We start from the raw sequence: 24,419 nt of genomic DNA, 5'->3' as shown, positions 1-24,419 counted from the left end.
CGTGACCCAAACTACACCATAAAGACGAATGATGTAACAGTTTCTTCTCATAAACCTTTGCCTGGACTCATAGCCCCTTCCCTCGTTGTATCGTCCGTAGCAGTTGTTCCAGCTTGAATGCACGAAAATTACGAGCATTCGCCAAAGCTGTTTCGTCCCAGCGGTCTGCCACGTTCATCCATTGTAGAATATCAACACGTTCACAGAAGCCAAGTTCACACGAGATGCTCGACCATAAGTCCTCATTCCGGGCCCCCGGGCCCGGGTGTTTCTTCTGTCACGTTTCTTTCTATACTTGATTCAGCCAGGCTCGCTGTGAAATCCATGAAATACCTACGGTTGTATAGTGTAGTTGGTTATCACATCGGATTCTGATTCATTAATCATCATCTTTCCGGTGACCGCGGTTCGAATCCGCGTACGACCTTCCTTTTTAAGCTTAAGCTATGTTGTTCTTTTTATTTAAATAAATATTTATTTATTATCCTTTTTACTTTTATATAGTTAATAACTTATATTTTAATTATAAAGTTAGTATTTATTTATTAAAATTTATTTTAAACTTTAAGTTTAATTTAATTTAAATATATAAATATATTTTAATTAAAATTAAAATTATTTTAATATAAATATTAATTAAAAAATATATTTATTATATTATAATTAATATTTTTAATATTATATTCTTTTTAAATACTAAGTTTTAAACACTTATTATTATATAAAGGCGTTATATATATCTTTAAAAATATATAAAATAAAAATAAAATTATAATAATTTAATTAATAATTAATTTAATTATAAAAATATAAATAAAACTTAATATTATAATTACTTTTACATTCTTTATAAATTAAATTTCCTATATCATATTTATAATAAAATAAAAATATATTATAAATTCTTTATTCCTAACTTAGAAATATTTAATTTAAAAAAACACAGGCTTAGGCTCTGTGTGTGCTATGGATAGGCTATGCCTAGGAGTTATCTCATCAGGGGTTAGGGTCCAGCTTACTCATTGGTGTTTGGCAAACTCAAAATGTTTATGCTGGCCGAAGAAGCTGTTTGCCCTGGTTGTCTTAGCTCCTGCCGACGACAGTCCACAACTATTCCATCCACGCTGCCGCAACTGCCTGAGATTCTTCAGACAAAACTTGAATAAAATCACACACGGAATTTCAAATTCGATATGTCAAGGTTCCTGGACATAATCGAGTTGTGTGACAAGTAAGTTTCACCAGCCCAGTCACGAGCAAACACTACGCAACATCGTGGACCCTGCGCTGGAGGCGGTAGTAAGGCTAACGCCCTCTTCCAGCTTTCCGCAGCATGAATTTCTCAGATGTGAAGCATATGATCACATGGTTGAATCTCTATGGCTGTTCTATCTTCCAGGCGACCCGCACCCTCACGGCTGTCTGATCGACTCGGTGGTGGAGCGAATGCCGTGGACGTCCGACTTCCGCCTCACAACCGAGCCGCGAAAGCAGGTACACTTACTCAAGCGCGAGGGCACTGAGAACTGGCAAAACGACTGCGATGAGGCGATTCAAAGACTAGTCGACCTGGCTCGCGAGCGAAAAGTATTCCCCCGGCTGGGGAAAAAGACGGATGAACAGTTCCCCATAGTCGGCGCAAAGTTCGACATCGGCATCGAGCGCTCAGCATTCAGCTTGTTTGGAATCATCGGCCGAGGCGCCCACATGACCGTCTACGTCCGCACCGAGCAGGGCCTCAAGTTCTGGATCCCACGGCGCAGTGCCACCAAGTCGACCTATCCGGGCATGCTGGACCAGGCCGTTGCCGGGGGTGTTGCAAGAGGCGAATCGCCACTGGAGTGTATAGTCCGCGAGGCAGGTGAGGAGGCGGCACTCTCTGCGGACATGGTGAGGGAGAATGTGGTGGCTGCAGGGACTGTCACGTGGTTCAACATCTCGGACGCAAAGGCCGGCGGTGAGCCTGGGTTGATGAACCCGGGTATTCTGTATGTCTATGACTTGCAGGTCGGGGAAGACGTCGTGTTTGAACCGGTGGAAGGCGACATTGAGAGCTTCTCGCTGATGGGGGCCGACGAGGTGAAGGAGTGTCTGCGCCGGGGCGACTTTAAGCCGAGCTGTGCGATGGTCATGCTGGACTTTTTCATCAGGCACGGACTCATCACTGGTGACAACGAGAAGGACTACGACACTATTGTCAGCAGATTACATCGGACACTACCATTCCGGACTTCACCGAGTCTGTGACCATGGAAAGCTGAGAAAGCCGTATTGTATTCTCTCCAGCGTTTGCTCCAAGCTCGCTAAGGCCGGTGCAATTAAACCCACTCATCTTTAAGGAGGGTGTCCTCCATATTGGGCTGGCTGCAGTCATATATGGAATCGCAGGACGTGAAATCGACCAGAGCGTAAACAATGCGGTGAAACACAGAGTGTGCAGCCTGTGCTTCATAGCTCCAGTACTTATTATCGGCTAAATAGCCATTGATCCAAAGCTGACCTTGGCTTCCCCGGTACCCGCTATTGCATCCTCGATCGCATGCCCAGCGCATGCCCAGATCTTACGGCAGATGAGTTCCTTATTTAATCCCCGCGTGGTCATACTGTATCAAATTTTCCGAGCGGGGGTGTAGGCCAGATGAGGCGAATAGGACAAATTGTGCCCGCGAGCAATCTCATTATCCCGCAGAAGATGTATAATCTACAATGAAGCGAGTCTCCCAAGCGTTGTAGAAATTCTCGTCAGAAGTTTGAATGTCCACTCTGCAAACCAACGAGGCACTCATACTATCAGTTGACGCCTTTACACGATTCCAATAATGCTGGCAATATTAGCGGCAGCTGGGCTCACTGGGCTCGCGACGGCACTCGTGCCCACCACCTGGAACGGGCGCGCCTTCGATTGCAAGTGCTATCCTGGAGACGAATGCTGGCCCAAATCCGAAGAATGGTCTACTCTGAACACCACATTGAACGGCAACCTTGCCATCCATGTTCCCCCGGGCGCCTTTTGCCACAACACCCTGCAGGGGCCACTTGGAAATATCACGACGTACAATGAGGCTGCATGCTCGAATGCGCGGGCCAATTTCAACAGCGCACAGTGGACGTGAGTGGAATTTCAATCCAAACCTCCGTCTGACAGTAATTTAACATGCCGTGATCACATTGCAGAATCGATCAACCGGGGGCAGCGTTGTGGACCTACTATACCAACGAGACCTGCCGACCTACCACAGATCGAAACGCGCCGTGCACATTGGGCTACTATGGCGTCTACGTGATCTCTGCAAAAAGATATGATCACGTAAAAGCAGGCGTTGACTTCGCTCGTACTCACGATCTGCGCCTGGTCATCCGCAACACCGGCCACGACTTCCTGGGTAGGAGCACTGGATGGGGCGCACTGATCATCAATACCCATAGCTTCAAGAACGCAACTTTCACAAAGTCCTATGAGGGGCCGGGGGACTACCATGGGTCAGCAGTCACTGTCGGCGCTGGAATACAGGGGCTTGAGCTGCTGAAGCTGGGCAGTGCCCAGAGCCCGCCCGTGACGGTTGTGGTGGGAGAATGCGCGGTATGTACATGCCCAGAATCGACTCTACACATTTCTTTTTTGCTCATCAGATCTAGACTGTCGGCACAGCTGGCGGCTTCATGCAGGGAGGCGGCCATGGCCCCGTGACAACCGTGAAAGGGATGGCCGCAGACACGGTGCTCGAGCTCGAGGTTGTGACAGCCGCGGGGGACATAGTGACTGCGAACGCCAACACAAATCCAGACCTGTTCTGGGCGCTCAGGGGTGGAGGCCCCTCAGCATTTGGCGTTGTCCTCTCGGCGACATTCCAAACCTTTACTGACGTCCCTTCTGCCGGTGCCAGCCTCGACATAAACCGCAGCCACACAAGCAACCAGACACTTATGTGGGAAGCCATAACAATATTCCACGGCTACGCCAACCATTTCGTCGACAACGGGCTCTATGTTTATTTTGAGGCTAGTGCCAACGGCCTTCATGTCCGACCTTTTGTTGCCATCGGCCAGACCACCGAACAGCTTGACAATATTATTGCCCCTGTGCTCCGTGACCTGAACGCCATCGGGCTCCGCTTCAGCACCTCTACGAGGCAGTACGACACATTCCTAGCTCTCTACAATGATCTCTTCGAGCCCGAAGGAGCAGGAATCTCGGCGCTGACGGGTGGCTGGGTTTTCGCACACCGCGATATCTCACAGAACAACACCAACATTATCAACTCATTCAAGAATATGCAGAACAAAGGGGCGAGTATCATCGGGCATATGTGGAACCCGGGGTATGCCATGTCGAACGCGAATAATGCCCTGAATCCGAGGTTTCGAGATGCGAGCGTCCATGTCATCGCCGCCATGTCTATTTCAGGGACTGCCCCGTGGGAGCAAAAGATGGCGGCAGAGAGGACGTTGACTTTTGACGTGAACCAGAAAATGAAGGAGGCTGGTCCAGCTGGGTTCGGCTATGTGAACGAGGTAAGTGTGAAACCACCCAAATGTAATTGTCCAGTTGTGCTACGCCGATTATGGGGCTGACATGAGATACGCCAAATGTAAAGGGTGACTCAAATTCACCTACCTGGCGGGATGACTTCTATGGGACAAGCTACCCTCGTCTTCTAGACATTCGGAAGAAATGGGATCCGAACGGGGTCTTCTACGCCATTGCTACACCGGGAACAGAAGACTGGGAAGTCATCGACTATGGAACGAAGCTATGCAAGAGCGCTTGAGCACAAGCAAGATCTAGTTTGGATCGGACTCGATGGATCAATGCCTTAGTTGTGTGGCAGCATATGTACAATTTGGTTGATATGTGCAGCTGCTCCGCCGAATTACCCTAGGGTATCGATCAAGAAGATGGCCAGGCAGGGTACTCCCATCCGCTGACACCATTCGCCATCAGCCTCGTGTCCAGGCCATCCGCGCCCTGTGAGATGTAGTAGACCTTGGTGAAGGGCACGACACTAGAGTACTGGAACGCAGTACCAGCAGGGACAAAAACCACGTCCCCAGTCGCCAACTGAATGGTCTCCCCGTCGACCTCAAAGCTCAGCAGGCCCTCCAGCACTTCAAACGCAGAGTGCCCAGTCAAAGCCGTGCTGCCACTAGCGCTAGTGCCAGGGACGCTCATCGCCGACTCGTTGGAGAGCTTCTCAGACATGATGATAGTAGCGAGTGTGAAGTTGCCGGCAGACTGGGTGGGCGTGACGAGGGGCTGGACGATCTGGTAGAACCCAGCCTCGTCGCTGAGCCACTTGGGCCCGAAGTCCTTGGCCACGAAGTACGGCGTCTTCTCGTCGGCGGCGAGCTCAGCCGCGGCGGTGTGCCAGCCGGTCACGTCCCCAGCCCCCTTGGCGGCCGAGTACGAGCCGTTCACGAGCCCGCGAGAGGGCGTGAAGTTCAGCTGGGCGTAGACGTCGAAGGACTGCAGGGCCCCGATGACCTCGGGTGGCGGCGCGCCGCTGGTGGCGTTGTAGGGGCTCGCGTCGTTGATGTCGTAGGGGCTCTGCAGGGGCGAGGTGTAGTTTGCGTTGGCCAGGGCGTAGAAGAGGTCTTCGAAACCGCCAGGCTGGATGACGCCGACCATGTCGGTGTCTGGGTCCTGGACCTGGAAGGTGTGGGTCGTGTTGTGTGGGACGGCGCCGTAGTCTCCAGGGGTCAGGAGGCGGGCCTCTTCGTTCTCAAACGTCTCAGCGGTAGATGTCCAGAGCTGGAAGCGGCCCTTGAGGCAGAAGAAGTTCTCATAGTGGATCAGATGAGTGTGAGGCAGGACGCCCAGGGAGCCCGACCCAGGCGATGCAGTCGAGATCAGTGTGAATGCATAGTCGGAGCTGGGCCCTGTCACTGGGAAACGGTATGTCTGCCCCCCGAGGACAAGACCAGGAATGCCGTAGTGGCGGACAGCATAGGGCCGAGGTGAAGACGGCACCTCAGACACCCAAAGAGACGAAGTAGCATCGGCCGATGCCTGGCGACGAAGAGGTGTCCGGCCGGGAGGGTAAGGAATTGTGGCGACGGCCGAGGCAGAAAACCCTAGGAGGGTGGTGAGAGCGGAGAGCTGCATGGTGACTCAGTGATGAATTGAGAACGAGTGAATTCACCAGAGGGGTGGTCCCGAAAAATGAATGCAGGCAGTGATCAACTTACCTGTCAAATATGGAGGATCCCATCATTCTTAATCTACCAAGCGTACGGGGCAACAATCGTCACAGTCGGGATTTCCATCCCACATGTTGTCGCCGCCGGCTTTTCCGGACATGTGGATATCGTGAACCACAAGATCTGTTAAAGGTTGCATGCACTGGGGTATTCTAAGTGGACTGACAAGCCGGAATAGGTCTTGGATTGCATATACTCATCTCCGATAACTGGCCAAACCCGGTTAGGACAGTACTCAATCCCTGCCCCCTGAGTCTATGCCTAACTACCTAGGTACGTCAGGTCACATTGTTCGTTTTCCCCTCTACGTTTGATTCAATAAGTCCAACAAGTCAGTGGCGCCAAGCTACCGGCACTGAGATTCAATCCGCATCGATCGCGTCCCTAAAACAAGCTTAAATACGCCCCAGATGGTGCCTGAGAACGAAAGGAAAAACTGAAGGCTTATCGGCTACTGCGGAACTTTTGGCAATTGAGAGAGTTGCAACCATTCTGGTATTCCTTCTGAAGTAGTCAAATGTCTCTCACAATTAGAAACGAAACCACTTTTCTTGCCTTGGGAACACCGATGATATCCATAACGTGAGCGGCTATACTCTGCCCGCGAACATTGTACTATTACACACCTTTGGCCAAAAGCTTTGTTTTCTGAGATCAGCTAGGCTTTAAATAAGTACTTGGACCGCTCTACGCACATCCCTACCAATATATACAAGTTATCTATATCCTTATAATTAGAATTACTTGAATATATACGTATTTAGTAAAGGTATTTTAAGTTATATAAATATAAAAATTATACTAATTAATTTATTTCTTTTTTTATATAACAATATATCTCTCTTCCTTAAAACTAAATTTTTAACTATTAAAACTAACTATTAAATTAATACTAATAAAAATAAAGTATATAAAATATATTAAATTTCTTAATATTTATTTTAATATTATATAATAAGTAATTTAATTTATAAGGATATTAATTCTACTTATTAAAAGCTATTATTAATATAGAAAATACTTTTAGTTAATTAAGTCCTTACTTAAAGCTATCTTTTCTATCTACCTATATATAAGCTCCTTTAATGTTTTACCTATTAAATTATTAATAATAACTATTTAATTAATACTCCTTTATTTTTATTAAAAGATATTAAATATATAAGTTTTTAAAGAGGAATCTTAAAGTTAAAACCCTTAAAGTTATATAAATTAACTTTAAATATATAAATAATATTATACTTAAATATATAATTAATTTCTTTAATTAGTTAAATATACTAAAGGTCTTTAATATCCCTTTTAACTTTAAAGTAATATTAATAAGATTAACTTTTAGAAAGATAATAATAATAATAGTTTAGTTATTAAGTTTTTAAAAGAAATCTATTATTAAAAACTATTATAAATTATATTTAATTAATTATAATTAAGTATTATATAGCTATTAGTAAGTTACTCCTTTCTTTAATTATCTTTTATAAAAACTAAATTAATTTAAAAATTAAAATTTTATAATATTAAATATAAACTAAATTAATAATAATATTAATTTATAATAGTTAAAAATAATATATAAACTCTCTACTTACTCTAATAATCTTAAATAATAATAAGTTCTAATCTTTAATAATTATAAATTCTATATAATTAAAAACTTTATATAAAAATACTTTTTTATTAAATTTAATTTATTTTTCTTTTAATATATACTTTCTATATACTTTAATTATTTAATATTAAAGTATTTTTATATTTAAAATATTAATATTATTAATAATTAAAATAACTTATTATAATATATAATATAAAAATACCTATAAGAATTCTTTTATATATTTATTAAAAAGCTTAAAAAAGACCTTTATAGCTAAATATATTAAAAGAGGTAACTAAAAATTAAAATCTAACTTAAAAATAAATAAAAAGTCCTTAACTTAAAGTTAATATAAAATAATAATATTATTATTGTTAATATTATTAATTAAAAAAATTAACTTTATTAATAAAACTTAATACTAATAGTATTAAAAACTCTTTATTTAACTTATTAAATATATAAAATTAAATTTAAATTATATAAGTTTAAAAGAGCTTTTAATTATTTATAGTATATCTTTTTTAAAAATTAATAAAGACTTTAAATAAATTATTAATATATTTTTACTATTAAAACTAAAAGGAATACTTTTATTAATACCTTAATTATTAGAAAACCTAAAAATCTTAAAGAGTTCTTTTTATTTAAATAGAATATTTATTAATATAATAATAATTTGAAAAATAGGGTATTAATAAAATATTTTATAAAAATTAAGATAAAGTTAAAAATAAAAATAAATTAAATAATAGAAATATAGTTATAAAATTAAATTATATTATAATTAGAGTTTTAAGGATTAAAATATTATTATTAACTTTAAAATAGTATTTATAGTTATTAAAAAATTTAAGTCTAAAGTTAGGTGGTGATCTTAAGGGTGTCTGAAATCCTTGTATATGTTGGTGGGGATGTGTGTAGAGCGGTCTAAGTACTTACCCGTGGGATCGCTCTCGCTCTAAGGAACCCACTGCTGGCGCAGTGGGTGCCACAACCCCTGTACGGCTAAAACCCCCACACACTTAAGAAGAATAAAACACTATACTTAAATTAGTCTAACTTACTTAAATAAAAATAGTATAATATAAAAAAAGTGGGTTTATAAACCTTATTTTTAAGAAATTTAAATAAAATAAGTATAAAATTCTAGGGTTAGGGTTTAACTAAATTTTATTACTTTTTTATATTTATATTATTATAAATATTAACTTTAAATAATTTTATATAAATATAAAAAATATATTATTATAATCCTTATAGGATAAAGAATATATATAAAATAATAAAAAAATTTAAATTTTAACTTTATAATAAACTTTTAAGAAAAATATATTATATTATTTTTATATATTATTTTACTTATTATTTAATATTAAATTAAAATAAATAATTTTATATTAATATAAAAATTATTTTATTATAATCTTTATAATATAATAAGTATTTATAAAATAATTAAAAAAATTAAAGTTAAAGTTTTATAGTAAACTTTTAAAAATATATTATATTATTTTTATATACTTTTCTTATTTATTATTTAATATTAAATAAAAATAAATACTTTTAAAAACTGAAGTAATTTAAAAATAAATTATATTTAAACTTAATTTTATTATATAACTTATAATATAACTTTAATATATAAATATATTAATTTTAAATATATTTATTAATTAATTTAATTTTAAAATTAATTTATTATATTTTATAATTTTAATTAAGAAAATAAAATAAAATAATTAATATAAATATGAAAAGTAATATTATATATATAAAATATATTATATATATAAAATATATTATATATATATAAGTATATTACATATATATAATTAAATTTATAAAATAATTTATAAAATAAAGTTTTATTATATTTATATAATAAATACTTTTAATTTTTAAAATATAATAAATAAATAGTTTATTTAATAAATATAATAATTAATTAATAAATAAATAAAATTTATTAATTTAAAACTAAGTTTAATTTTAAATTAAAATAATAAAATAAAATATTAATATTTAAATTATTATATAAAATTATAAAATAAAATTATTAAATAAAATTATTAAATAAAATTAATAAATAAAATAAAATAAATAAATAAATAAAATTAATAAATAAAATTAATAAATAAAATTAATAAATAAAATTATTATTTTATTTACTTTATTTATTTTCTTTACTTTATATACTTTATATAAGTTATAAAACTCTAACCCTAGAATTTATTTCTTATTTTATAAATATTTTTATTTAATAAAGATTATAATAATATATTTTTTATATTTATATAAAATTAATTAAAGTTAATATTTATAATAATATAAATATAAAGAAGTAATAAAATCTAGTTAAACTTTAACCCTAGAATTTTATATTTATTTTATTTAAATTCCTTAAAAAATAAGGTTTATAAAAATTTTTTTTTTATATTATACTATTTTTATTTAAGTAAGTTAGACTAATTTAAGTATAGTGTTTTATTCTTCTTAAGTGTGTGGGGGTTTTGGTTGTGTGGGGGTTTTGGCACCCCCTACGCCGGGAGGTGTAGGGGGCAACCGAAGGTCTGACCCCTGGGTACGTGTAAGCATGTGGGCCCCGGTGCTTAGCAGCGGCACCCCTGCTCTCCATACAGTCGTTGTCTCTTCGGCCTGTTCCGGTCACTGATGAAGATGCTGTTCAAGGCATCAAAACCCTCGGACAACAGTATCGCGCCGAGATGGCGCGGCCGGTCAACCCCTCGCCGTCAAGCCGCCTTCGAAAGGCTGAGGACCTCCTATAATTAGTGAGCATCATGAGGAGCGAGTCTTGCTGGTTCCGCAGGCCTTCGCTATTCTCCAGCTCTAGATGTATGGAGGATATATGGCACCCCGCCCCTTGTTCTCCAACGAACAAATCCCGGGTGACGTTTATGTCAATATCTGACAACACCGCCTTTATAACCTTGGAATTTTTCTGAATCCAATGAGGGCGTTGTAGGTAACATCGATCAATACTACCCTCGCAGCGGAGGCTTGACCATTTTACCCGGCCCCATCCTACCTTGTCTGACTCGGCAAGTCGAGTTTCTGAAGTGGAACCCCGGATTTACCCCAGGCCACCTGGGCGAACACAGTGCCGAGGCAGAGAGGAGCAGTCACTCTAGAATGCGCAACGTCGTCTCGATCAACCTCGCGCTTCAGCAAGCACTAGCAAAGACCGAACGGGACAAATTACAGAAATTCGATCCCGTCAGTCTTGCCCTTCGCTGCTGGAAGAGTAGAGGGTAGACGACCCAAAGCATACAAGCTAATCTGTCAGTCCAAGGGCTGCTACAGATACCTACCGCGGCCTTGCCAGATCGCATACCTCCAGTATCACCCCGTCAGATAGGCCTGGTAAGTGAGGTGAGGATAAGAGTTTGCGCCGGCTGCAGAAATAAGAATATGAAGGTGAATGCATCCAGACAGCTAAAACTCCAATGGATCTACACAGGTTTCTGGAACAAGGCTATGGCAGTGGGCGAGAAAGCCTCGGATTCGATTGCCCGGGATCTGTGGAATAGCCGCCGGGTACATATGAACCCTGTGTATTCCAGGTCCAGGTTAATAATGACAAGATTATTCCGCTTCTCTCAAACTATGGCAGCTTCCGTGACTTGCACCAGAAACTTCTCATCCATCCACACACTGTAAAGCTCAGATTCCCACGGTTTCAACGGATTGACAATCTGAAAATCAAAATGCCGGAAAAGCTATCAAGCAGTCAATAACTTGAAGCGCCTCCCGGCTCTCCAGCCGCTTTTCCCAGTGATTACAAAGGCAGAGAACTCACCTCAAAGTAGACCTTGCTCAGCTCCATGAACGCAAGGGGCTTCCCAGCACATCCAAACCGACCGTGACCAAAGACCAGCTCAACCAGTCGCTCCATAGATAGGCGCGTTTCCTCGTCTGCCTCCGAAAAGCGATCGGGCCGGAATACCTCGGCGTCGTGGCCCCAGTGTTGAGTCGAGCGCATCATCGGAATCTGGTTCCATCCAATGGCTGTGCCGCCAGGGATGAACTTGCCGTCAATCTCATCACCTGGGTGCGGGACTACCTTGTAGAATTTGATGGGTGCCGGTGGCCGCATACGCAGACCTTCATATAGGACAGCCTGGCGAACATCAAGAGCTTGCGGTCCTGCCACATCCACGGGAGGGTGTCGGTTTTGGGCTACCAACCTGAAGGTAGGGAATCTCTTTGGCCTCTGCTTGCTTGATTGGGTTTGAAACACGTCCGGAGTGGACAGCCTCTTCAACTACTTGCTTCATCTTCTGATAAACGCGCGGAGTTGTGATAAGATACAGCATTGTGGCGCGTATTGCAGCTGCAGTTGTGTCTGACCCAGCGACCATGGAGAACAAGGCCTCACTCATACATTCTCCTGGAGAGAGTCCGCTTCGGATGAATGCTCCCTAGGACAATCAGAAGCTGTTTACGCACAACATAGACGAGGTGCTCACTCACTAGTAAGTCTTTGTCTTCAAGTGCGCCTTGGTCGCATCGCTTCTGAATTGTTTCTTCCAGTGCTCTGTTACAAGATCCCGTGTCAATGAATTGTAACCATTTTACCATTGGATAGAGGTCAAGTCTTACCCAATCACCACACCGGGCCCGACCTTATCCGTTTTCTTTGGGCCAAATTGGCGGAGGAAAAATCGCGAGGTAGTTATAGATCGCAGCCAGGGAATGGCCATAGGAATAGTGTATGTCCTCATAGAGTCTCGTACTGCGGCCATGAGGCCATATACGTCAGAATGGGTCCTCAAAAATCCCAGCTCCTTGCCGAACGAGACCCGAGTAATAACATCCATGGTAAAAGAGTTGGTGGTAATGGCGAAATCGATGATTCCCTTTCTGCCCAATCCCAAGGAAGTCTCGTCTCGAATGTGCTGGATAAGGGCCTCGATCAGATCGTCCACAATTGGTTCCATGGCTAATGTTTCACGACCGCCGTATGCACCTGCTAGCCTTGCCTTCATTTCATCGTGGAGTGGCGTGTCGATGGTCGAGAACATTGTATCGTGATCTGGATGCTTGAGCGTCGCGCTATAGAAGGCGTCTTTGACGTATGATTTCCGGACACCCGATATCTTACGCAGGACCTCTGGGTCATCTGTGAGGATCGTGTTCGGGCTGATCCTTACGAGATGACCGTGCTTCTTCGCCAATTTGTTGTAGACCCATGGTTCTTGGCCAGTAGCGGTAACTGACATTTCCCACAGTGATGTGACGCCTGCCATGAAAGGGCCTGGGACATGTCGAAGCCTCCTCCAGGAGTATAGATTTGATATACAATAATAGAGCAGGAGAATCGTGGCGACGACCTTCATCCATGCCGAGAATGTAGACTGGGGTAAATCTAGTTCCGCCATAGTGAGCGAAAGAAATGCAGCAATCTTTAACCGTAGTGCTAGTAACTACTCAGCTACGTGAGAATAATCATTCATTGATCGAGGGAGTCTGCCCTGAGTTATGATCTGGTCCCTGCCCCTTCTTATACATATCCTTACCAGCGATAGTATGCACTGCAGTTATATGTGAGTTCATATTCATGTTCCCCCAATGCTGTGTAAGCACGGCTGGCTGCATTCTAACGAGAGCGAGTGATACCTCACAATAGAGCATGGATCATTCGCACAAAATCTTTCCTATTGCGGCTGCCGAGCAGTGGCAGTCATTCTATATTGGCGCCTCAATTGCTGACTGCATATCGGCTCTGTGTCACGCATGCCACCATACCACACAAAGCAGGCCTACACCTGTCCACTCAGGGGGCGGGGTAACAGGGTACAAGGACCTTATAGTAAGCATCGCCAACGCACAGCATGGCTTGAGCTGTGCAGCCTTCAGGTGGCCCGCCTGCCGCCGTCAGTTCCATGTAGATAAACACCTCAGGTCAAATTCCTCTCACATCCTTGCTTACCAATTCCGCGCTTCTCTTCGAGGGAACAGCTCACAAAACGGTGTTGGTGGCTCATGGAAGTGAAAGACAGTCCGGGTGTCCGGATCTCGGCCCATTTGTACCTGTAAGCGGTTATCGTAGGTTCAAACCTCCCAGGTTGACTACCAAAGCAACCGATCACTCTCAATGCTGAGGAGATCACCTGGGACACATGCAGTCTAATAGGCTTCCACTGCTCTAATACTGGGACCGTGGCAGTTTTGTGCTTTTCACCCTCCAGGAATCACGACTAATCGGCCGATGATTAGCCCTCAAGCAAAGGGTGGACTTGCGTCACGAATCAGTGGTCTCGTTTTTAATCCTCATACATATAAAATGTATGCGGCGCCTTCATATAGTAGTAAACACTCAAGACCCAGCGTTTAAAGAAATATAGTACTAATAATAGTAGAAAGAGAATACAATACGTCTATAGGCACGTAGCTCAGCCTTGTACCGAATAGACAAGGCTGGGAGGCATTACTTCCGACAATGCCGCTTACTAGAAAGCAAGGAAAGCAGTCATGCGGCGAGGCTGAAATATTCTCTTAAAATAGCCCCTATAAGAAGAAGAATCCTACAATGTAAGATCTAGCAAGCCAGCTCTTCCCTATCAATCATAGCGCTTATATTATGACAACTTGGCACCCTACTTGGGAAAACGCAGGAAACCCGGGCCTTAATCCGTCACATCCTCCGCCATCTCAACTTACCTCGTCAGACATCCTTTTTTCACGAGCACGGGCTCCACTATTCAACCGCTCTATTGTCTATAGATACGGGCTTCTCTCGCTCACTACCCATAATTAGGAAACCAGTCAGTTTGCTCTTTTCGATTTTCCCTGCCCGTATTCATGCTATTTCTATAGCCAAAGCTCACGCGAGATGGCCGCCATGAACGCCCCCGAGGGGGAGGTCAAATTCGTCCCCAAACAGGCTCTGGCCCCATCACCCCAGTTGTACGATGAGCTCGTATCCGACGGCATGGAAAACCTCGCCAAGGCGTCCCTGGCTTTGATTCGCATCCCCGATGGGGCTATTATTAATGATAACGGCTGTGGCACCGGAGCCGCGACAGCAGCTGTGGTCGACTCCCTACTCCCCGAACGCAGCCCGACGAGTGTGACGATAAAGGGCAACGACATCAACGAGGATGCGCTTATCATCTATCGGAAGCGTTCCGAGGAGGGCGGATGGTCCGCCGAGGGTGTAAACATGGACTCCAATCATCTGGGCTTTGATACCAGCACCTTTGATATCACTGTTGGGAATGCGCTACTGTTTGTGCTTCCCGATAGTATTGCTGCCATCAAGGAGGTGTACCGCACCCTGAAGCCTGGAGGTGTGGCTGTCTTCAACACCTGGGCCTTGGTGCCTACGATACCATTGCTAGAGGTGGCTACCAAAGAGACTCGCCCAGAATGGAGCCCGCTTCCACGTGCCGGTCTCGAAAAGTGGACAAAGGCAGACTTCCTAAGCCAAGTAATAAGTGAGGGGGGTTTTAAACAGATAAAAGTACACCAGCAAGAGGTGTATACTACGGTAACAGACATACACCACTACGCGAATATGCTATGGAGCTTTATTGGAGGAACCACTCCTATTGGCTGGCTTCAATCCGACGAGGAGAATTGGGACAAGGCTATAGAGGTGATTATCCGGGAGCTGAGGAGAACGGATGGATATCGCGAGGTGGAGGGTGGCAGAAGCGAGCTCAAGTTCATAGCGAACATTGCCGTCGCCACTAAGTAAGGCAGAGCTAGAGATAGATAGATTTCGTTGAATGCAAACAGCATAAGATCATTTCTTAGTCGATGTAATCGAAATTCAAGAGGATCGCCGCCAGGCAGCGAGGAAGCCTTACAGCTGATCGGAACTGCGTACCAGCTCAGCCCGGTGGAGATGTACGAGAAGGTCCTCGCCTCAGAGGTAGATGTATCGCTTACAGACTGTGAGGTGGAATTCAGGGCTGGATTTCTGAAGTGCGATGAAGAGAGTGCTCGAAGCCTGCTTGATAACTCCCACTGCGGTGCCTGATCACTGTGCCCCAGCAGCGTCTGATACATGGTACCGCGCCTGGACCTTGAGCTCAGAGTCTTTCCGTCGACGCGGAATCCCGTTGGGATCTTGTCCTTAAGAGGGCTGCCGAGGTTGATATGCCTCGTCGTATGAGAGACTCATCGCCACATTACTAGTGTTTCGCCCATCTGAGAATGTCGTACCTAGGATTTAAGCTCCTCTGTTCCAGCATTCTTCGTGCTGTAATCATGTGACGCGGTGTAGACACCCAAGTTCAACACCATGACCCTGTTTAATTTGCTTCGTTGCCCATGTCAACCTACTATGGGAACCTTTCAAGGGAAACTGCTGCCACGGTCGGTGTGGATTGAAATGAATGTCAACTTGGAATTTTCTTGATTCGAAGTAGGGTTCATCAGTCGAGTATAGGAAAAGCCCTCTGGGCCTGCATATTAAATAGAACGAGTGATGATATTGAGAAACTATCAATTTAGAATGAATGAGTTATTGAAAATGCTATGGGCAGGAACACCATATTTTTTAAGCAATCTGAGATGCTGGAGTCGAAGCTTCCAGGAATGAGACGCCAACGCATTGCTGCCTGGATAGGTTTAGACAGGTACCAGGTAATGTTTACTACTCCCCGTCACAGCAGGACTATCCTACGTATCCATGCCCATTTGCTTTCTCTCAGCAACTAGCTTGTTCGCCCATTCAACCTCCTCCTCGGTGGGCATATCACTGCGCTTCCCCCCACAGAGGCCTTCAAGACGAGCTAGGAGAATCTCAACCGCCTTCGCTCGAAGGTTGTATTCCGATTTCTCTTGCACATCCGCCTTGGCAGCCTTGGCCTGCAGTTGCTGGATAGAGTCCTTTGCCGCCCTCCGACACTGCACAACCGCCTCGTCGAATTCCGGAGAATATGGCGAAGGTTGGCTGGGAATGGCCTGGTTGTTCAGAGACTTCTGAGGATTCTGGGCCATTTTGCGGTTTTGGTGTCAGTTACTAGTTGCTTCTTCTTTTCTCGGTTGAGTGGCACTGAACCGTGTGTGTGTGTGTTGATGAATGCAGATGAGGAGAGTGGTCTACAGAGCTGGACGTCAGGTCTTATATAATGTTTACTTCGTGGTCTCAACAAAGGTCTCGGTCCCACCAGGAACTGTGAACAATAGAGCTGACTTGAGAGAACAATGTTGTCTTTGTGTTGTGTCGTGCTGGCCAACAACAATTGTTTGTCAGGCTCTTCGTACTTTTGTACCTTTCAAATGCTGTACAATCATTTTATAACGTCCTTTGTTCGTATGATTCAAGATAATTGAAGAATGGCTTATGGCCGCTAAGTCGCTTAAAGGTTATTGACAGGACCTTTGAAGCACAACAGGGTCCGCATCCGCGAGACATGAGGGATGGTGAAAATGAGTTGGCGTGTACAGTAATGTGACCATCTGGAAAGACATGGCTGAAGGGATAATGACGTGCACACAATTAAAGGCGCCATGTATGTCCTCGGACGTATACGGAATAGAAGCGAAACCACACACAATTAAAGCCTCTTGTCCAGATGTAGGCGGCAAATTCAAGTCATGGGTCAGAACCCTCATGGTTTGACTACAGTCCTGAAAGCCCGCGAATCACGGCTCGGGAGCCCTCATGATCCTTGAAAGAAGTCAAGATTTGCCGGGATCGAGTAAGAATGCTATACCCACAATTAGCACGGGCGTGCCCATCTGCTGCAATGTAGCAGTTCGGATTGTGAAATGCATATCGGAACGCCTGAAAATACTCGGGGGTGGGTGGCAGTCGGACGGGGCGTCCAATGGGCAATGTGCGACATCCATGATGCCACTGCCGAGGATACGACGCTCGGGTATCTGCTAACAGGGTAGCGGAAACAGCCTGACAGCATCCGCGGACAGGAAGGGGGGTGACAGGCTGTCGGAGGGTAATAGCCGATAGGGGTACTGGCTTATTACTGGCCATCTCAAATGCTATAGCGTCCCTGGAATCTGGCACAACTTGAAGTGGTGCCGGCGAGCTAAGATGCTTTGCCGCATCGGGTATCAACATCGACTTTGTGGCTTGTACGGGGGTTTATGCCCAAGTATAACAACTGAATGCGTTGGGCTTCCGATGCACGGTCGCTGTCTGAGCTGTATGTTTCCCTCCAGGGCGTTATAATAGAACATCGGAGGACACGCTGGGTACGTGTGGATGCTGGTGCATTCCCAATTACAAACCATCCCATGCACTTGGAGTCTATATCAGCTCACATGATTCCACCGGCCCGGTGATGGTTATTAGACCTCGGGATGGTTGGCTACTGGGTATTTGGTGCATAGGCACTTTCTCCAGGGCTGTCAAGCAATCCACCCCCACAACCAGACTCAAACTTTGTGGTCGATCATGCGGGCCTGTGGAACATACGGATTCGCGCAATCACCTACACAGACATGTCGCGATGTAACAACCCCGTCCATGACCCGGCAATGGCTTCAACCGAGACATCTGGACTCCAGCTGCGGTGATCAACACGCGGGTTACAAGGAGCCTAGTGCGGATTCGTATAAATGCCCGAGTACCGTAACTTAGTTCCGGACCCGGGAGGCAATCCTCTTGGCAGGCTCACTGGCCTGGGCCTCTTGGGCCAGGCGGTGAATTTGTGGAACGAGGGGGGGGAGGAGCATTTAAGCGTCGCAATTTCAGCCTTGTCTCGAGAGCAACTGCATTTGCAGCGGGCTTTGGCCACATTGTATTTTTTTGTTTAACTATTTATCTATTCGTTATCTTCTCAGCTTTTAGACTAGCTATTAGCTTATACCTTAAGTATAAAGTTAATAATTACTTAATATATACCCTTAAACTTATTTATATATAGAGTTATTAGCTTTCCTTATAAGGCTTCTTTTTCTATTATATTTTTTATATATTATATAAAAGTAAATAAATGTTTAATAATAAAGTAATATATTTAAAGAAAGAAAATTTGGTTTTTAAATATTTAGACTTCTACTTTCTTTATATAATATTTATTTAATATATAGTAAATAAACTTTATTTAACTTTTAAAAGGTTTTAATCTTTTATAAAATTTATATAAAAGGCTTTTAAATAAGTTTATTATTATAATATTATTATTCTATTAATAGCTATATATTTAAAATAAGGATTATAATATATTTAGCTTATTTAGTAAGGGTAGATTTAAATAGTTATATAATAAATATATTAATAGGGAAGAGTTAGCTTATTAAGTCTTATATTATAGAATTCTTCTTCTTATAGAGGCTATTTTAAAACTATTTTAATCTTATTATATAACTACTTTATTAACTTTCTAATATAGTATTATTAAAAGTAATACCTTCTAACCTTATTTATATAGTATAAGGCTTAATTATATACTTATAGATATATTATATTTTCTTTCTATTATTATTAATATTATATTTTTTAAACGTTAAATTTTAAGTGTTTACTACTATATAAAGGTGTTATATATATTTTATATGTATGGGGATTAAAAACGAAACCACTCTGTATTTATAGTGTTGTAAAGAAGTAAACTGGTGAGTTAGCGGGCCAGTCACTGACGTTACTGAACCCTGTATGTGTGTGTCTGGATCTTTACCGTTTGGGTGATAAATGTGGATACGGTCAATGTTGTATTGGTACCCCAGCATCTCAAACAGAGCTGTCTGTCTCTTGATACATTTCCAAGGGCCACCTGGGCAATGTGGCGATGGTGCATCCTCGGGACTCGCCCATGTATGCAACCAATAGCCACATATACAATGACATGACTCAAATGTCCTCCAATTCCGATAGGTTGCATATGATCATCGGTTCCGGAGTCAAAGAAGAGTTAGAAGGGCAGGTGTCAGTCGCATTGTATGAATAAAACGCTACACCTTATCGTATACTCGCCATATAATTCAACCGAAGTCACACGTGGCTGGACAAGGATTGCCCAACCAAAGATAAGGAAAAGAAAAGCTTCGCCTGGTAGAAATGATGGCTGGAGGATGTAACAATGGACGACAGAGGGTGACAGGATTCCAGGGACAGTGCAGGTAATAATTGAGCATGATAATGCTGGAGAGCCACGTTCCTCATTACATTAGTCTGGCAAAGAAGCTTATCCGACGCACCCATGTTCCCGGCCTTGCAAGTACCGATGCGCATAATTCTTCTCTTTTATTACTCCTCATGGCTGCATCCTGCTCTTCTTCAATCCCACCTGCATTGGCTGCAATTCTATGACATTGATCGACCCCACGAACAGGTACTTTCAGCCACCCATCGAACCACAAACATGACAACCTGTCGGTAACGTACGTGGCTTCAAAGGGTATGGACCGAATACCGACAGAGTGGATAAGTTCCTGGAAGTCCCGCGGAATTGTACGTGGCACATCTGCAGCGTTACATCGCACCTGAAGTCGCCATACGGCCAGGCCGATCTGCGCGGGCCAACCACCTCGGCGGGTACTGTGCTGGGACAGCTACCAGTGGTAGCCCACCACAGTATGTAAAGGCGGGGAGAGAGGCGTTACTGTACGTGTGCACAATGCGTACGGAGTAGGGTACTTGCAGCCAAGAAGGGTGCCAAGAAGGACACCACAGGCACCATCAACAGCCGCGACAGCCAGGACGGCTTGACAGCCCTGACATCCACACGTCGCGGAAGCTACCGGTGCAACGGATGTGGGTCCGGGAGGTGAAGTTTGGATTAGGCTAGTATCGTTTGATGCTGGCTTGGAACCTTGAATTCCTTTCAGTGGGGATGCACACGGCAGAAAGGGGGGGAGGGGAGCGACCTGGCGGAAAGGATTCCCGGCACAGGGTAGAGCTTCCAAGCTTGACAAGCCCAGGAAAATCCTGCCGCTCCGTTCGCGCCCTCCTCTCCGATCCGCTCGTCTGCGGTCTTTGCTCCCTGGGTAATCTCCCACTGGTGCCCGAGCAACGCAGGGTAGACCGTGGTCTGTTCTCCGCTGGCTTCCGCCTGGCTTCCAAGGTTCACTTCACTTCACTTCACCTCACCTCACCTCATCTCAAGTTTGCTGTTCTGTTCTCCATCTCATATCACCAGCCAGAGCGTGAAAGCCTTGCGCCGTTGCCTTGTCTACTTCTGCGACTAGAATGACATCAACAGGAACCCTCACGGTCTATACGATAGCGGCTTGTTGAAACAGAACCCCGGGGACCTTCTCGTGTGCTCCACGCTCACTAGCACGCATTCCAGGTTGTGATCCGTCTCACCCAACAAAGAAAGGGCTGCGCAAGCTCGGATCCAGGACGCTTGACCGCAGCATATGCACCTTGCAGCCCCCAGGGCAATCTAGAGCATCACATCGCCATACCACAGACACGGACACCGGTTCGACATGTCTGAAGAAGACATCCATCTCGTCACCCAGCTCCCGCAGAATGCGTGGTTCGAGGGATTTGCCATCCGGCCCAATGGCTACATATTAGTGTCGCGGCTGGACGAGCCGATCCTTTACACTTTCGATGCCGAGGACAGGTCAGCCGAGCCGCAGGAGGTTCACACATTCGCCGACGCCACAGGCCTAATCCAGATATGTCCGATCATGGGCCGACACGACGAGTATGCTGTCATCAGCGGCACGCCGGACTTAGACGCAATGCATTTTAACCAGACAAACTACATACTATGGCGCGTCGCATTCAGCTCCACAACCGACGTCACCGTCACCAAGATAGCGGACCTGAGTGAATACAAGTTCTCGATAGGCGTCATGCCGGCCAGCGAACACACCCTCCTGATAGCCGACACGTTCCGCAACTGCATCTGCGCGCTGGACATCGCCACGGGGACCAGCAAGGTGCTGATGGAGGACCCCAGCATGGCGGCCGTGGACGGGGCGCCGTTCGGCCTGAACCGCCTGCGCATCGCCGTCGGCTTCGTGTGGTTCACCAACACCAGCGCGGGCACCCTGTGCCGCTTCCCCGTCTCGGTCGAGGGCCGCGAGGTCAAGGCGACGGGCCCGGTGGAGACCATCTGCGACACCGTGGAGCACTGCGACGGGCTCGCCCTCGCCGCCGACGCGAGCGCCGTGTGGACCGCCAGCGTGATCAACGACTGGCTCTGGCGGATAGACCTGAAGAAGGACGGCGACAAGATCACCACGACGACCTCGGTCGTCAAGGAGAATCTGTACAGCCCAACGGCGGTCGAGCCACACTACGTCGGAGACAAGCTCAGGCTGTATGTCGTGTGCAATGGGGATAGAGATGAAGATATGGGATGGATCAAGAGAGACGACCGCCCCTGGCCTGACTTTCAGAACATCACCGTCACAGAGAGCGTTTCGGTGTCTATTTCACAGGCGGAGTGAGGGATAATTGAGGGTATCATATTACGCTCATGTCTGTACATTGTATTATCGGGAGTCATCGTGGGAACGGGGGGGGGGTTCATTGTACACGGCGCATCGATCATCATCACATCATCATCATTAACTTAGGCGGCTTCATTTTCTGCAGGTAATACCCAGCTGTATTTTCAATAATTCTTTTTGTGCGCGACTCGAGCCTGCACTGAGGTCACAAATGTGTTTCTACACACCGAATCCGCTACTGACGACGATAAGCGAATAGTCGTCCCTGCAGCATCGAATCGGCCCTACAGACGTCGGGCAGATTTGGCGCTATCCAGGCAGTAAGCAGGCTATTGAAAAACCAATGCCGGAAGTTCCCATTGGGACTTAGCAGCCGGGGCACTGGGGCCCACGGTGAGGTGGCCCCGGGAATTTTTCAGCTCCCAAAATAAATTTTCTCAGGGTGAGCGTGCCTCGATTGTCGTCCTGGACACGATGCGGGCCAATTTCCTGTGGTTTGCGATACAGGTACCTCGATGTCTTCCATACTGAATGAACGATGTTAACCGGTCGCACAGCATCCACCGGTACCTTGGGCCACCCCACGTGGAGACCTGTCAGCATGCAAGCATGTGGCACGGGCAGTGTCACCCAACGAGATGATGTCTCAACCGTCAGCATGCCAGTTCCAGCTATATACACGTGTACATTGCACATGTGAGCATCTGGGCATGTGTGCTCCCGTCCGGCAATGCAACTGTGGTGTGCATTGCAACCCATCATCCAGCCTGCCGGCGCCGAAATCCTCCCGGGGCGACGGTTAATGACGAAGGGCCACCGCAATATTGTCCATGAGACCCACAAAGGCGGAGCTAGATCGCGCGTGGATCTCAATGTCGACGGATGGGCCGAGGTGATCCCGTGTTCCCCTTCCAATAGAGGACCGGTATACACCCCTCGAATGGGTACCTCAGAAGACTGTCGCAGGGATTGTGCACGATGTCTTTCCACTCGGGAACTGGAATTTGCCATCCTAGCGTGTCATGTCACGATGCAGATACGGATGATTTGGCCGTCGGGATCGGGACTGGCCAACCTTCTTTTGCATGTCGATCGACAGTCGGGCATGTGGGGGGCGTCTATTCTTGAGGCCCAAGGTCATTGGCGACGGTGATCTACATCAGCCACAGTGCCTGAAAGAGGGGGTCCAAGCGAGATGCTCAGGATCCGCAGGCATCATCTTGGCCGACACAAATACTGTCTGTCTCTCTTTTAACATCCGCCGGAACGGGGACCAGATGTTTCCGTGATCTTGACTGTGGGGCTCGGCTGTGGGGTTCGGCTCCGGACGGGAAGCGGAACTGGGTTCCCGAGGTCAAGTCCTTCGTATACCTGTGTACGAGCTCTGATTGCTTATATTGCCCAGGCTGCCGAGCCTGGGGTCCCAGTAACATCGCGTATTTATTGCAATTTTCCCGTGATCCTGCAGTAAAGCTGAATTTGGGTTGGCCAGGCCAGGGGGGATGATTGAGGTCCGGGGAGAATAATGGGGAAGCATGAGCCTACACCTTGTCCTCATTGACTTTGCGCTACAAGAGCGTGGACATACCTAGGTAGAAAGCGACTGCAATGGGGGTGGGAAATGAATCGCCTTGTTGTTTCTTCGTCACCAATTCAGCCTCCCAAGGTTCCTAGCGTACGTTGGCCCTGTATGCCTGAACAGGCAAAGATAGCAAAAAGAAGAAGTTGTAGCTCCCAGTCTAGGTCCGGAAAATAGTGTCGGAAACATCCTCCTTATTCTTCTATCTCCCTCAACAGTGCAGTTCGATGTTGAAAGAACCTATCACAAAACTTACAAATAATGAAAACAAAATCCACTGGCCCCCTATTTCTACTTTGCCCCTCCCCCTAGTACCGGGATAGAGTTCCAATTTAAGCCCTATAGTATGCGTCTCTCCTCTCAATTGTCTAGCTCGAATCAAGAGCTTCACTAGTATTATCTAATTCCCGAAAGGGCCAGGGTCCGGCACCTGAATCATGGACAAAGTGAGAACGGGCGTGTGGGCCTATGGTTCGACTATCCTTGAAGAGCTTCAAGGGAAAACGTAAACGTAGTGTGAGTATCGGGATTGGGTTTTGATTAGAAATAAGCTCCGAAATAAACTCCTGGAGCTCTTGTTCCGGACCGAGATCTGCATGGTGGGCTTGTCGATCAAAGTCATGTAACTGCCGTCCGTTGAGTGTCGCCCTAACCAGCCCTATTTTCTTTTTTCCAGCTGCCTGCTTTGACTAC

The 24,419-nt window shown here is 44.8% G+C and overlaps 7 protein-coding genes across 7 annotated transcripts; 4 read left to right on the top strand and 3 right to left on the bottom strand.

Moving 5' to 3' along the window:
• Positions 1 to 1,120: 1,120 nt before the first annotated feature.
• KVR01_008975 (uncharacterized protein) lies at positions 1,121 to 2,247 on the top strand (the record flags this gene model as incomplete). The annotated part of the gene is made up of 2 exons (XM_044784269.1): positions 1,121 to 1,231; positions 1,323 to 2,247. The coding sequence occupies exons 1-2, from the start codon at positions 1,194 to 1,196 to the stop codon at positions 2,245 to 2,247; spliced, it is 963 nt and encodes a 320-aa protein (XP_044641477.1). The 5' UTR covers positions 1,121 to 1,193.
• A 572-nt stretch (positions 2,248 to 2,819) lies between these two features.
• On the top strand, positions 2,820 to 4,769 carry KVR01_009147 (uncharacterized protein; the record flags this gene model as incomplete). Its single annotated transcript, XM_044788569.1, has 4 exons — positions 2,820 to 3,109; positions 3,175 to 3,580; positions 3,637 to 4,512; positions 4,596 to 4,769. 4 exons carry the CDS (start codon positions 2,820 to 2,822, stop codon positions 4,767 to 4,769), a joined length of 1,746 nt encoding a protein of 581 aa, XP_044641649.1.
• Positions 4,770 to 4,888: 119 nt separating this feature from the next.
• KVR01_009335 (uncharacterized protein) lies at positions 4,889 to 6,103 on the bottom strand (the record flags this gene model as incomplete). The annotated part of the gene is made up of 1 exon (XM_044793396.1): positions 4,889 to 6,103. One exon carries the CDS (start codon positions 6,101 to 6,103, stop codon positions 4,889 to 4,891), a length of 1,215 nt encoding a protein of 404 aa, XP_044641837.1.
• A 5,196-nt stretch (positions 6,104 to 11,299) lies between these two features.
• On the bottom strand, positions 11,300 to 13,272 carry KVR01_009162 (uncharacterized protein). The gene is made up of 4 exons (XM_044789269.1): positions 12,419 to 13,272; positions 12,290 to 12,353; positions 11,616 to 12,237; positions 11,300 to 11,535 (listed from the first exon to the last, which is right to left on the bottom strand). The coding sequence occupies exons 1-3, from the start codon at positions 13,195 to 13,197 to the stop codon at positions 11,947 to 11,949; spliced, it is 1,134 nt and encodes a 377-aa protein (XP_044641664.1). The 5' UTR covers positions 13,198 to 13,272; the 3' UTR covers positions 11,300 to 11,535; positions 11,616 to 11,946.
• A 1,379-nt stretch (positions 13,273 to 14,651) lies between these two features.
• KVR01_009174 (uncharacterized protein) lies at positions 14,652 to 15,518 on the top strand (the record flags this gene model as incomplete). Its single annotated transcript, XM_044788658.1, has 1 exon — positions 14,652 to 15,518. One exon carries the CDS (start codon positions 14,652 to 14,654, stop codon positions 15,516 to 15,518), a length of 867 nt encoding a protein of 288 aa, XP_044641676.1.
• A 929-nt stretch (positions 15,519 to 16,447) lies between these two features.
• KVR01_008906 (uncharacterized protein) lies at positions 16,448 to 16,768 on the bottom strand (the record flags this gene model as incomplete). The annotated part of the gene is made up of 2 exons (XM_044786035.1): positions 16,448 to 16,531; positions 16,616 to 16,768. 2 exons carry the CDS (start codon positions 16,766 to 16,768, stop codon positions 16,448 to 16,450), a joined length of 237 nt encoding a protein of 78 aa, XP_044641408.1.
• A 3,809-nt stretch (positions 16,769 to 20,577) lies between these two features.
• On the top strand, positions 20,578 to 22,146 carry KVR01_009602 (uncharacterized protein). The gene has a single exon (XM_044792903.1). The coding sequence runs from the start codon at positions 21,170 to 21,172 to the stop codon at positions 22,142 to 22,144; it is 975 nt and encodes a 324-aa protein (XP_044642104.1). The 5' UTR covers positions 20,578 to 21,169; the 3' UTR covers positions 22,145 to 22,146.
• Positions 22,147 to 24,419: the final 2,273 nt, after the last annotated feature.

The sequence above is a fragment of the Diaporthe batatas genome (assembly GCF_019321695.1).
Source record: "Diaporthe batatas strain CRI 302-4 chromosome Unknown Contig00011, whole genome shotgun sequence".
NCBI lineage: Eukaryota > Fungi > Ascomycota > Sordariomycetes > Diaporthales > Diaporthaceae > Diaporthe > Diaporthe batatas.
The sequence above is the reverse complement of the archived record's forward strand: the minus strand, read 5'-3'. Positions and strand labels throughout refer to the sequence as shown.